This window comes from Xiphias gladius, chromosome 10 (genome assembly GCF_016859285.1).
Source record: "Xiphias gladius isolate SHS-SW01 ecotype Sanya breed wild chromosome 10, ASM1685928v1, whole genome shotgun sequence".
In the NCBI taxonomy this organism is placed as follows: Eukaryota; Metazoa; Chordata; class Actinopteri; order Istiophoriformes; family Xiphiidae; genus Xiphias; species Xiphias gladius.
Genome location: NC_053409.1, coordinates 97,306 through 112,184, shown reverse-complemented (window position 1 = coordinate 112,184; position 14,879 = coordinate 97,306). Strand labels below are relative to the sequence as shown.

The 14,879-nt window shown below is 38.3% G+C and overlaps 1 protein-coding gene across 1 annotated transcript; it reads right to left on the bottom strand.

Annotated features, from left to right (window-relative positions):
- Positions 1-598: 598 nt before the first annotated feature.
- Positions 599-12,453, bottom strand: osr1 (odd-skipped related transcription factor 1). Its single transcript, XM_040137739.1, has 3 exons — positions 12,234-12,453; positions 3,555-4,253; positions 599-1,067 (listed from the first exon to the last, which is right to left on the bottom strand). Exons 2-3 carry the CDS (start codon positions 4,223-4,225, stop codon positions 935-937), a joined length of 804 nt encoding a protein of 267 aa, XP_039993673.1. The 5' UTR covers positions 4,226-4,253; positions 12,234-12,453; the 3' UTR covers positions 599-934.
- Between the last annotated feature and the right edge of the window lie 2,426 nt (positions 12,454-14,879).

Here is a 14,879-nt window from a genome sequence, read left to right as displayed (position 1 = left end):
ATGTAATGTAATTTAATGTAAAAGTTTGCACAAACTTTAATAAACACATCTTAATCCAGGAGTATTAGTTCATATGTGGCTTCTTTGTCGCTATTCTTCCCTTGAAATAGTTAAATCTTATCTAGACCTAATAAGTGGAGAAAAATGTTCAAATTTAAGTCAAGGAGTAAGCAACCCATCTGTCACCTCATCACTATTATCCTCATCATCACCGTCATGCGCATGATGAAAACAGTATTACATGTAGCAACTGATGACCACCCCACCTAAATTCTAATCTCATATAGCAACATTTCACTCAGACAAACTTAGAGACACAGCCAACCAGTTATCGTAAAATATTTTATTTAGAAATGATTATTCATTTAGAAAATAAGTTTAAGAAATCCAGTGATATATGTAAATAATCAATAATCAGGTTAAAGTGCAAAAATACAATTTTGATATAATGCATCTGTACAAAAATATCATTGGAATGTGATATTGAAAAGGATGAAAATGTGTCTATGCTAACATGGCTTTGATCATTCTCAGTTTTTGTAAAAAAAAAAAAATATATATATATATATATATATATGCAGAAGATTTATGTCCCTTTTATAAAGTCTTTGGATTATAAGCTTCTGAGCAAATTATTTGCACTGAGCAGCCATACTTTTTTTTAAGGTCCATTTCACATTCCACACCTCCACTGGGTTCTCTGCCAAGTCAGGCTTTGATAACTAAGCATACACTTCTCCACTAAGGCTTATTTCTATATTATTTCTTTAAGAATTGTCTGGTAAAATATTTCATTCTTAAGGACTGTTCACATAGAAACAGAGGGCTCTCTTTCTACACCTAAAATGAAAAAGTCTTTGGTTGTTCTTTGCCTGTTGTTGTCTTTGGTCATGTTTTTCCAGTGTCCCCATCCCTTCCCTGCTGGGAGAGTGAATCACTTGATCTTGGCTGGCTTCAATTCCTTGACCTGCATGTGTAATGTTTTGTGGACAGCCAGAGTCCTGGACTGACAGAAGCCCTTCCCACACTCCTGACATTTGAAGGGCTTTTCTTTGGAATGAATGTACCTGCAGGAGGAACACAACAGAGCAGCTTGTATTTAGCTAATATTTAGAAGAATCATGTCAAATTTCAGAACATCATCATTTGTACTGAATGGGCAAAAGTGTGTCAGGCTTCAAGAACCTTCCAGTATGCCTTCCAAACGAAGCAACAAACACATTATTTCTGAAACAACTCGTATGAGCATTTCTGGTATAATGCTAATGTGTGGTTAGGTTTAGGAACAAACAGTACCAGGCAAATCCTGGATGAGTTTTGAGTATTCACGTGGTGGCAGACTGTAGAAGCCCTATCTCCCCTCTTGCTGTGAGAAACTCAGCATACTCCAGACCTCATCTAGGACAAAACAAACTTTACAAAACATTTTGTCGGCCATCTTCCAGCTTCTTAGCCCCTGTCACCCACTCCTCTGTGCAGTCACCGGCTATAGCATTGGTTTCAATTGTGTCTGTGTATAGACACAATGGCACCAACCTCACTGTCGTGACAAGACTTCAGGAAGCTGCGTACAGTCAAATAGCTGCAAATTTGCCCAGAGCAGCATGAGCTGAACTGAAGTTGAAAATGTCTCAGTTTGACCAAAAAAATTGTGCTTGTCGCAGGACCTTTTGGATCTGCCTTATAAAAATAAAGACATGAGAGTAAAAGGCAGAGGGACTGGGGGTATTAAAAAATGAACTGGAGTTGCTGGTGAGTTTTGAGATCAAAAACTCAAAACTCATTATGACACACAGGCACACTCCAGCTTGTGTGTCCATTTCGAGCTAGCCTACAACAGCAACAGTACAGTTGGTATACTGGTTGTTTGGGGTGAATAAATGCAGACTGCAAAAAAAGCAAATAATGACATGAAGCAAAAACTCTCTTCATCACTTTCTGTCTGAATTTACCTTTAAACTGTTTTTATTTGCTGGGTAACTCACTGTATTGATCTGCGACCTCAAATGTCACATCTTGGCAACTTGAAGATAATAAAATCCCATGTTTCCTTGCCATAGTTTTTGTTATATCATTTATTTGGGGTCAATTAGTATTTCTAATATTTCCAACACTACCTGAAGATGGTATAAAATGCTGCAATACCAGAAATTGGGCAACGTTATGCTAAATATACACTCCTTCCAGTTCCAAATAAACCAAACACTGAAATGACCAGTCAACGAATGCTCTCAAACTTCCTCTCAAACCCACACTACACGCTTAACATCTGACTGAACATTCATTTTATGTACTGTAAAAAATTTTATGGAAAAAAGACAAAAAAACATCTCCTTCATGTAAAATATGTAGTTCTTCACTAACCTTGTCACACCCTAAAAAATGAGAATAATGACTGCAGAAAATAAATTTATAGAATTTTTGGACCATGAAATCCTCCAGTGTAAAAAAAAAATATATATATAAAATTCTGTGTTCATGCTGTTTACCAAATGCATAATGTTAATTTCTATTTACTTCAACCTTCAGAATTATTGTATTCTTTGCAGTATTACCATTTAACAACTAAGCTTTTCTCCATTAAGCCTAACAGCATGGCTACACAGGAGGCGTTTCAGCAGAGTCTCTCAATGGTCCTTCTCATGCGCATCTGACGTAATAGTTACGCTTCTATTTTAATCAAACCAGCTGTCAGCATAGGCTGCGGAATTGCTCACGTTTCACTCGTGCATAAATGTATCTCAAAGCATATTTTCACACCTAAAGTCTATTTTCTACACATGTAACTACAATGATCGTGTGCTGTGCTCTGAGCGCTGCCAAAATGGAGGTGACCTACACTCTGTACTGGGCCTCATCATATCCTGTGCGCTCACAGATAGAGGACTGAAGCTGCTGTTTCTCTGCTTACCTACTCCTCACACTACACCTCCTGTGCAGACATGTTTGAAAAGATCATCAAAAGAGTCAACATCATAAATACGGTCTGCAGGAGGTGCTTAAAAAGCTCAGTGCAGTGACCTCAGTGGCCAGTACTTAGTGGGATAGAGAACCAGCATGTAAGACTTCTACTCAGTACTTTCTAGTAAGTGCAGGTACTTATGGTGTAGTTGTTGTAAGTGTTGAATCCAAAAATATACTGTGTCAGCTATAGTATAAGGTCTAGTTCGGTCAGAGATATGCAGGATAAAGGATTCCGTATGCTTCACACGGATTAGTTAGTTCTGGAAATTTGGATAAAATATGCCCTAAATTTGGATTGAAACTTGACTAGAGAGAGGTGACAAGCAGTTAATTGAACAAATGGGAATACCGGTTCACACTTTTGAGAGTCTCTCCTTGATGGCCGCCATGGTGTTGCATTCACATTATAAATGACAAAAGTAGTTGCATGAAGACTGAAAACGAGAGCTTGAGAGAGAAGTTCGCAGTGTGAAGTAAGCATGCTTGTCAGATCGACAGTTTCACAGAGTAACCTTTTATTCATGCAGCAAATACAGTGTTCTGGTGTATTTTATTTGACTTGATTGGCTTTGATAAAGCCTGGTTCTCACCTGTGGTCCCGGAGATGGTCCTGTCTTCTGAAGGCCTTGTGGCATATATCACAGGTATATGGCCTCTCATCCGTGTGTGTCCTCTCGTGGATCAAAAGGTTGTAGGATTTGGTAAAATGGCGGCCACAGAACTTGCAGACAAACTCTTTCTTGGTCTTGGAGGGCAGTCGGCCTCGGCTGGACTTGCGTTCTGGTGAGGAGATTTTGGTCACATCCAGGAGGCATCCCAAGCCAACTGAGGGTGAGTGGTGAGATGAAGCCTGTGCTGCTACAGCAGCACCTGTCATGCTCAGATCCTCTGCCTTCAGATGATCGTCCTGGGTGGCTGCTGCTGCCAGGTTGGCAAAGTCAAAGCGGGGCTTGTTCTTGGAGCTCTGCAGGAGCCCTGGTGAGCCCTGCTTGGGCTGCAATAGGTGAGGGAATATGGGGATGGAGGCCATGGAGGAGAACTGGGCAGGCAGCTTTGAAATGGTGCAGCGAGGCAGAGCCAAAGGCGGGTAGCCGAGGGTCCACTGATGAAGATGGATGGCATGTAGGGCGCTGAAGCTGTAGATGCTATGAAAATGATCTGCTGGCAGCTGGAGGCCTGTGGAGCTCTGGAGGAAGGAGTAGTTGGCCAGCTGGAGGGACGGGTGAAGAGGGACTGGTGCTGGCAGAGTCTTGCTGCCCATGGCTGCTACACAAAATCCAGCAGGCCTTCTGGTAGAGACAAAACACATTGGCAGATGAAAATATGCAACTTTTGTGTCAAGTCACATTGATTTTTTTCTAATGTTCAATAGTGATAAGAGTTTATAATATTTATACTAAGTAAATTCTTTTAAGGCAGCCACCAAGATCCAAGGTGACCAGGAGGTTTTATCACAAGTATCTACTGCAAAACATATATGCACACACCGAGCTTGTAATCACTGACTCCAGCTCTGTACTCTAATCCATATTGTCATCTCACCTTTGTGATTGCTGTGACTAGTTCACAAGGAGGGACAGCACTAGCACTGTAAAAGGGAAACAACATTCTTTGTGAAATACATCAAATCTTAATTATTGATAGCACCAATTTTTGAGTTTCATATATTTTTGATTCATAAATGGATAACATCCACCCACCAGAGAGTGTTGGGGACAGTAGGTAGGTTATGGTTATATAAGAAAAACGGATTTTACTACTATTGTAACGCTGAGAGCTCATTGGTGGTTCATGGTAAATTTGGCTAGAATACTGCTCCTTCATTAAATCTGTAAAATAGGTAAATATTATTAACCTCAAGATGAAATCCATAAACATGTTTAATATGTTGATTACTGGTGTACCCACTCCCATCCCACCATCTACTCATAACCCTAGTGCCTCTCCACACCCCATACAATAACACACACATTTCTGTCAGGAGCTAATACACATCCAGTCTGGCTTGCTGATAAAGCTGTTGAAGGGGACATCATTGTCAGCTTATTTAGGCTGTGTGTGTGTGTGAAAGACGCTTGCTGTTGGATTCACACCACAGAAAGCTTTAAAATTTACAGGAACTCCTTGTCTAAATCCAATCCCGAAGTTTTTTCAATTTTCACTTTGTTTAATATTTGCACATGGCAACTACAGTATTGTTATTAGGGTAACATTATGGTTATAGTTATAATGGTCTGTAATGCCTAATGACTGTAAAGGGATGCAAACTCTAATTTCCTTCATGAAAGTCAGAAGCAAAAATAGGAGAAAATCTTTTTTTTTTTTAATTAAAAAAATAATGCTACTCTGACTTACAAATTGTGTACTGTCATCATTCTGCTGTTCTGTCTATTTATTAATTTGGTTTGAAAAGAGTCTACTTGAAAAAATAACCTTTGGTATGGTCCTTTAAAGTTGGTTTTAATAGTCATTTTAGAATAGGGGTTATAATCATAGTAGAGATCATATGATCACTGTTGATGGTCCTCACAAGTGCACTTAAACACACAGAGGTGTGTGTATGTGTGTGGTAAATGTGTCAGCAAAGGTATACACAAAAAAGTTGGCAGCATTAGCACACACATACAGACACACTGTCAGACAAAGAAAAAGCGGCGTGCGTGTGTGTCTGTGTGTGTGTGTGTGTGTGTGTGTGTGTGTGTGTGATGAAAGACGCTTGCTGTTGGATTCACACCACAGAAAGCTTTAAAATTTACAGGAACTCCTTGTCTAAATCAATCCCGAAGTTTTTCAATTTTCACTTTGTTTAATATTTGCACATGGCAACTACAGTATTGTTATTAGGTAACATTATGGTTATAGTTATAATGGTCTGTAATGCCTAATGACTGTAAAGGGATGCAAACTCTAATTTCCTTCATGAAAGTCAGAAGCAAAAATAGGAGAAAATCTTTTTTTTTTTTAATTAAAAAAATAATGCTACTCTGACTTACAAATTGTGTACTGTCATCATTCTGCTGTTCTGTCTATTTATTAATTTGGTTTGAAAAGAGTCTACTTGAAAAAATAACCTTTGGTATGGTCCTTTAAAGTTGGTTTTAATAGTCATTTTAGAATAGGGGTTATAATCATAGTAGAGATCATATGATCACTGTTGATGGTCCTCACAAGTGCACTTAAACACACAGAGGTGTGTGTATGTGTGTGGTAAATGTGTCAGCAAAGGTATACACAAAAAAGTTGGCAGCATTAGCACACACATACAGACACACTGTCAGACAAAGAAAAAGCGGCGTGCGTGTGTGTCTGTGTGTGTGTGTGAAAGACGCTTGCTGTTGGATTCACACCACAGAAAGCTTTAAAATTTACAGGAACTCCTTGTCTAAATCCAATCCCGAAGTTTTTTCAATTTTCACTTTGTTTAATATTTGCACATGGCAACTACAGTATTGTTATTAGGGTAACATTATGGTTATAGTTATAATGGTCTGTAATGCCTAATGACTGTAAAGGGATGCAAACTCTAATTTCCTTCATGAAAGTCAGAAGCAAAAATAGGAGAAAATCTTTTTTTTTTTTAATTAAAAAAATAATGCTACTCTGACTTACAAATTGTGTACTGTCATCATTCTGCTGTTCTGTCTATTTATTAATTTGGTTTGAAAAGAGTCTACTTGAAAAAATAACCTTTGGTATGGTCCTTTAAAGTTGGTTTTAATAGTCATTTTAGAATAGGGGTTATAATCATAGTAGAGATCATATGATCACTGTTGATGGTCCTCACAAGTGCACTTAAACACACAGAGGTGTGTGTATGTGTGTGGTAAATGTGTCAGCAAAGGTATACACAAAAAAGTTGGCAGCATTAGCACACACATACAGACACACTGTCAGACAAAGAAAAAGCGGCGTGCGTGTGTGTCTGTGTGTGTGTGTGTGTGTGTGTGTGTGTGTGGGGGGGCGGGAATCCTGTTCACAGAAACAAAACATGCCCTGGGCTGTTAAGGGAAGAGCAACAGAATGACAGTATTCAGCCAGAGAAATACCTGTGAGCTGTTAAATCAGGTTTGATAAGCCAGAATAACAATAGACAATAACCTATCTTTGTCTGAGGCTGACGCTGATGGACAGGCGCCACAGCAGCTCCAAGTCTCTGTTCTCAGAGTGAACATGGGCACAGGCCAGTCCTTTCACCTCATCATCTCATACAGCAGACCTCTTTACTGACTCACAACTGCTGCACACTCACAAAGCACTTTTACTCAGGTGCTGCAGTTTAATTTTGAGTTTAAGTTAACTTTTAGAGAAAAATATATTCTACTCTTTGCTTCACTTCATCATGTATCTGCTGGCTATAATTGCTACCACAGTACTTTACTTGAGTATTTCCATTTTAAACTACTTTATAATTTACATGACAGGTACTTAAAAAAAAAAAAATAAGACACCAAAATATGATACATTGTTACAAATTAAACTAACCAGCAGTTTATAAAGTTAAAATCAATACTACCTCCAACAGCAACAACAAAAATGTTGCTTACTTATTCATGCATCAGTAAAAATTATTTCTATTTTTGGATATTTGATAATCTAACAGTACAGGTGCCATTCTGCTGTTCAATGAGTATTTTAACTTTTGATACTTTAAGCACTTTTTGTTTGACTTTGTTAAAATTTAAAAGTTTTACAGTTTTTTACAGTGTCATTACTGTTTTTACTTCTTCCACCACTGATTACTAGTGTAGTTATTTTTCTGATAAGACCTGCAAAAACTATAAAAAATATATAAAAGACTAAGACTCATTTATATTTTTCATAATTTTTCTAACACACTTGTAATCATAGCTTGGTAACAAACAGATATGATTTTCTTTGTGTTTTTTTGACTTGTTACCAGATCCATAAATCATGATAATGGCTTTATGAGTTGTGAAAAGTTAAAACCATTTTACTGAGCATGTGTCAGGCTTAAGATTTTTTTTTCCTGAGAAAATGAAAATACTCTTGAGCCTCTTCAACCCCGGTGGACTCAACACATAATTCCTCAGTACAAACTCATATTGTTCAACCCCAACCGCCTTCTTGTTTTCAGATCCCAGAGTTTCCAAAGATTCCCCATAAAATAATTTGGGGGACATGTGTTGAAAGTGATGCAGAAAATGTGTTACATATTTCAGTTCGATGGACTGATGTAGCAATTTTTTTTTTTTTGACTATTCAGGGAAAATTTAATAAGGGAATCAGTTTTCATATTGATAAAGATGAGAGTGTTTCTCTGAGAAACAACAACAACATTAAAAAAAAACTTCTAAAACACTGGTTATTTTAGAAACAGATCAACTAGAAGAAACGGTGGAATGCAGTGTATGGGTCGTTGGACTCGGGATAAACACAATGAGACGTTTGTTGAAGTCAAATTGAGAAGTCAGCACTGCAAGGAAGTGCTTTTCACTTTTTTTGGGGAAAACCTGGTATCTCCCAGGCTCATCAGGATCTAAGAGAAACTGACTTGTTTTAAGTTTAAGAAGAATGCTTGAGATTGTAAATTCAGTTGCAACCATAATACACTAAATAACTTAATCTTTTCATCACCACCTGTACAGAGGAGTACAGTGCTGCCTTAACAAACATTTATCTTATATAATTCAAGTCAGCTGGGCAAATTTTTTTACCACTTTGTAGTGATTATGGTTTTGCAGTATGTTGTTATATTGTCGTCCTGAAGTGTTGGTGATAGAATCTAAATCAAATTACAATACAGACAGGGAGCGTAGAGGTTATATGTTTGCAACTTTATACATGCTATAAAGATTTTAATAAATGTAGTCACTAAGAGAATAAGAAATGCTTTAACCTCGAGCCTGAAGCCAGGCAGCTCATCCAATAAACTCCAGAGAAGTCTTTGTAATGAGGAGCACTGGAGCTCAAACAACCCCCTGTGGTCTGTTCCTTTCTGATCATGACGCAGAAGTAATTGACTTTTACTTAGGAGATCATTAGAGGAGATAAGTGGTGTGCTGCTGAGCCTATCCTCGCCTTTAACCCTTTGATGTCTGCATACCAGGGACCTCCAGATCCAAACAGCCATGTGGCCCTCTGCTTTGGTCGAAACTCTAAGATTCAGCACCTCTGAGATACTGCTTCTCACCTCCATGTAAACGCAATCAGGCTGGGTATAGTAAACACACCAGATCCAGAAACTGAATGGATGGGAACTTTTCTTCTTCTACTGAACGGATCCGGTCCAAATCAGTCCAAACTATGGAAAACACATACTGCAAACATTGAGGACACAGGTCATGTCCTCATTTTTTTTTCATAATTGAATTTGAACCTTACCAAAACTTACACAGGGTGGGTATTGTGTGAGCTGATTCCAGAAATTTGTAGCTCAATATATTTAAATTTTACCCAAAGTCTGCAATAAAATGGTAGAAAAAATAATATAGAAAAATACCATTAATAGTCCACCACTACAAATTTTAACTTAATAAATGTTCATAACTAATAAAATATATGCTCAAGTAGTAAAACTCAATCTAAACTAGCTCATGTGGTGCTGGTTATAACTAATTCATTTACTGTTTCACAGTGAAAAAAGGCAAGAATTAGAGAAAAGTCAGAAAAATATTTGGCAGCAGTAATTTTGTGTGACATGGGCTTTTTTCTTCTTTAAATATCTTGGGAGCCCTCAGATTTATCAAGGGACCCCTAGGGGGTCTTTACCCCCAAGCTGGAAACCACTGGTTTAAACTGTGGCTACGGATTTATAAGCATAAGAAAATAATAATCTACAAACTAGTTACTATGGTTATTGGATGAAACAGTAAAGGTATAATGTCTTAAGAAGTGCCAGCACCTTAGGTACAGGAATAAATAAAATGCACATAGGGTTATTACGGTTATTGTGATAACGTTGGGTATTTGATATAAGTTGACAAACTTCAGTTTGCTGGCAACATTAGTTCTCAATGATCTCTTTTACATTTGATTTTCACGTAAAGTTCTGCTTATTTTTCCTTTTCCTTTTCCTTGTATTTGTTTAACAAACTACACCAACTCGACCAAGTTACAAGTACCTCAGGCTGAGATACAAAGAGAGCCACACCTTGCAGCATGTTAGTATGTTGTCTCCTTATTTATATAGCCTATATACAAACAAGTGACAAATTTAAAAACCTGAAAAATGAGTGTAGAAACCGGACTACAAAGCCCCATCCATAGGGAATGAGGGGTCACTGAATAGTTTGATTTTAAAAATTATGTCAATCATATGCTACAGCCTTCACAGTCACCAGATCTCAGCCCAATTGAACACCAATGGGAGATTTGGGACCAACATGTTAGACAGCGCTCTCCACCCTCATCATCAAAACACCAAATGAGGTAATATCTTTTGGAAGAATGGTGTTCATCCCTCCAGCAGAGTTCCAGAGACTTGGAGAATCTATGCCAAGGCGCACCAAAGCTCTTCTGGTGGCTCATGGTGGCCCAACACCTCACTAAGACACTATGTTGGTATTTCATTTTATTTGTCACCACCTGTATACTTTTTATACTTTTCTTTATATCTCCAACTATTTGTACCTTGGCTCTGGTAAGAACAGGAGGGGTGTGGTTAGAAATTCTGGGCCTTTTGACAGTAGCTTTCTTGAGGCCTGAACGATTAAACATCTACGGTCCCTGGCACTTTTAGGCTAGTGGAGTTGAAACAGTTATTTACATATCCTGTGGCCCTACAAAAAATTATACAGTTTTCTTGATTAAACCACACAGTAATATATAAAGGAGTTCAAATGACCACCATCTTGACTAGCCACATAAAAAAAAGCTGCCTACACATTTAACACATTTATACACAAAACAACAGTATGCAAGGGTTAGAATGAAGTATCCTTAACCAATCATAATTCTATAATTTTACCTAGCAAAATGAGCGCAAGACTTGTACTTGTAATGGAGCTTGGTCTAGCTACTTTTACTTAAATGAAAGATCTATATATTTCTTTCACACTGCTACCAACTGAGTAACATTTAAATGGCAGGAGAGAGGGATAATCCAGTCTTTCACACTTTCCCATGTCCATGCATGGCCCCATGCCTTCCTCCACACTGTCGCTGTCAAGGTGAAGCGGTGTGTGCTGCTTCACCAGCAGCGCCCAGGCTCCGCACGTACACTTCCACCATGATCTGATCTCCCTGAGCTGAAGTGACGAGAAAAGGCCACTGGCTTTGCCTCACAGCGCTCTTATGTGATGCTTATGGACTTCGTTTGATCCGGGGCTTAACTAAGCGGTGCAGCATCATTAATTAGTGAAACACGGAGGCAGACTGTCATCAAGCCGAGCAGAGAATGAAGGTGTTACAGCTTTGAGCAGAGGGAATCACGTCTTTCTTGTTCTTCGGATGATTGCGGTGATGTTTACTCCGACTGCGCTAATTGTGCACCCTTGATCTGTATTTAAATCTTTGCTTCATGCCGCATTGACCTGAGACTCATCAAAGTACATCAAAATACAACAGTCATTTGTGGACGAGGATAAATGAGCGAGCCGAACGAGCCAAATGGGATAAAAAACTATGCATCGGAATTAAAGCTACAGTTTCGTCAGAATGACTTTTGTAGAGCGGTGTTGTAGTAATATGTCACTAATTACCATGTGGTGATAATTCACAGAACTGTATTTTGGGTTCTGCAGAGAAGGGAAGGAATAGGCATTTTAAACTATATATTCCATACCTGGGGTCTCACATTCACACTTCTGCTGAGAAAAAACTATTCTGCTCTTTTATGGTGAATCAATTCAAATACAACCAATGTGACGATACCAACTTTTAGTGGAAAAAGTTGGATGTTTAGGCGCAAACACCACTGTTGTCCCTTTGCTAATTTTTGATTAATTTTAAAATATTTTTATCCTTAAATATAAATGAACATATGTAGAAAATAAGTGCTGATATTGACGATAATATCAATGCAATGCAAACATTTTAAATAAGTAAATGTCATACACCTGTTGCACAATCCTCCCTGCAAATCTAAAAACACCCAACTCTTTTTTATAGGTTGAAATAATCATTTACAAAAGTAGAACATTAGTGACTGAATTGCAATGTTGATATATGTTCGCGGTATATATTTTTACACTTAGCCTGATAAAATCTAAAAAATCTTATATTTATAAATTTGTTTCCCTTCACTGTTTGAATGTTGCATAAATTTCGTTTGGTTTTCATTTTGAATATTAAAACAAAGTGAAACTTACCAATCAGTTATATTTTTAAAATTCTCCTTCTACAGCTCGGGGGTCCTGCCGAAGGTTCAGGGTGTGGAAGCCCGCTGAGCAGCCTTGTTTATCAGGGTGGATGAGTTAATGAGACGGCAGGAGCGGCAGCATGTTTCTCCGCTGCTGTGTCTTTCCTCCGACGTGAGCTCAGCGGGGAGGCTGAGCTGAAAAGGCACGGCGGTGTGGTGGTGCAGTTGTGTTGTTGGGACGCCTGTTCGCTCCAATGGTATGTACTCTCAGCTGCCACCGCCTCTTTATTGCAGCGCAGAGTCCGACTCCTACTGGCGCGTCACTCAGCCAACCCATGTACAATGCAACATAACACAACAGGACACAGAGCATCGTTACTGTTATATGATCCTATGGTACCAGGCAGGGAAAAAGTCCTACGTGGTAATGTTTTATTCGGCTCCTTTAAGCACATGGGAGAGGAGTGGGTACATGGTGCGTTGCATACACGCTCCTTGAAATTAATCCAGATAGAGTTGATGTGGATTATTTATTTTTAAAACTTAAAAATATGAGCCAAGAAATTTCTGACGCTAAACTGTAAAAACAAAGAACCCCCCCCCCAAAAAAAAGCCCAAACAAAGAGATGCAGTCAGTGTTCCAACTGACTGCATCCACTCTGTTTGTCTCTGTGCATCTCTAATCTCTAACAGTGCTTGCTGATTTACTGCACGTTTGATATTCGATGATAGCATTGCGGTTTTGAACATATGTATGGCAAAACTCCAGTCTCAATCGGAGAGGGTGAGGGTTTGTAACTTCACAGCACCGCCCGTAAAAACCTTCATATTTGTCCTGCAGCCTACATGTTCTCTTCCCTCTGCAATCTCTCCTGCTGTGGGTGAAATATATAGACTGCTGGTACTAATGTTGAAAGAGCAAATTGAGTTATTTGGAAAATAGCATGTGATGCCTGTGCATAAAACGCAGCAGCTATGAGCTCTGTGCTGTAATTATATTTGGGAATAACGAACCCTGTAGGCCTCAAAAATCAGTGCAACGGGACTGCTCTGGACCGCCAGCCCAGCCACAGAGGGAGACCGAAAAGACTCTTTAATTATAATCCCAATAATAAGAAGACTGATTGATCCCCAAGGTCGAAATTTGGAAGTTTTCTTTAATCCTATCTTTTCCTAAAAGGAAATGATATTTAATATAATAACATAATAATTGCATACCCTAAAGGCCCATTAACTTTTCATTTTAAGATACAGGTAAAATGTGAATTAAAAAACAAAACAATCAAATGTAATCTCGTTAGAATTAAGTTCACTTTAACTATGAGCTCATTTACACTATGGGTAGGCTACACAATATGTGGCCATCCCCGAGGTCTGCCACCTGACAATGGTGCAAACAAGCACGTGTAAATCCACCAGGTGCTAAGCACATTTCACATGATGAAACATATTTAATATCACAACTATGAATAATAATCATAATAATGGTTCTAAAATACTGGTAATTTTAGGAATAGATCAAACAAAAAAAACAGTGGAATTCAGTGTATGGGTTGGTGGACGTTTGTTGAAGTCAAATTGAGAAGTCATCACTGCAAGGAAGTACATTTGACCTTTGTTGGGGGTAGGCTCATCAGGATCTAAAAGAAACTGACTTATTTTAAGTTTAAGAAGAACGCATGTGATTGTGAATTCGCTTGCAACCATAATACACTAAATAACTTAATCTTGTGCTTGGAATCATCATCACCTGTACATGAGAGGACAGTGTTGCCTTAACAAACATTTATCTGAGTACAAAGCCACTGAATTCAATTTTTTTTCCACTTCTAGGTGGTAATTTCTGTGTAATAGGTCGTTGCACATTGGAACTTGAATATCTTTAGTTTTTAGTTATGATTAGCTGTCAGAATTTATTTTATCTCTGTCTAAAAAGAGAAAAACAATATTCCCGACATTATATATATATATAATATACATAATGACAAGTGTGTCAGTGTGTAATAATAATAATAGCTTGTGGTGTTCTTGAAGTGAACAGCAGTCTGCAGGAACCAAGGAGTATTTTTTTTTCAGTGAACAAAATCTGCCATCTGCTGGAGAATCTTTTTTAAAAAAAAATCTATTTCATCCTGACTTTTGATTAATCTGCAGAGTTTCTGACACTTAATGTCAAAGCATTATGTCTAACTGTGGTCTTCAGTGTATACCAAAAAAGAAATGTGAGTGATGGAGGAAACAAATAGATTTTGAATCACATGACTGAAAATGGCATGGAGTAAATTATTTTGGCTTAGTGTGTCCTGCTGATATTTTATGAGAAACTTGGCAGGAATTGTTCATATTTCAAAACAGGGCCAAGTTTATGAGGGCAACCATAGAAAACCATCAGAGACAGTGGCACAGAAGCCTAGCTCACGTTCCATCTATGAGCCATAGATGGAACAGGGGCTGGACATCGTGTACTTTGTGTGAGGCAGTAGAGGAATACATACTGTAAAAAAAACTCTGGTGTAAATGCCCTCTCTGAGGTGGAATACTTCTCTTTACAGATAAACACAACATGCACATAGGCACAGAGCAGCACATCAAGGCTCAGTGACCCTCCTCTGAAAGGTCTCTCATTTTTTAGTTTGGGCTTAGTCCTAGTGTTGTT

Coding starts and splice junctions, on each gene's coding strand:
- osr1 (XM_040137739.1), bottom strand. CDS start 4,225: ATGGGCAGCAAGACTCTGCCAGCACCAGTCCCTCTTCACCCGTCCCTC. Junction 1,068..3,554: donor GACCATCTCCGGGACCACAG/GTGAGAACCAGG, acceptor TTCCTCCTGCAG/GTACATTCATTCCAAAGAAA.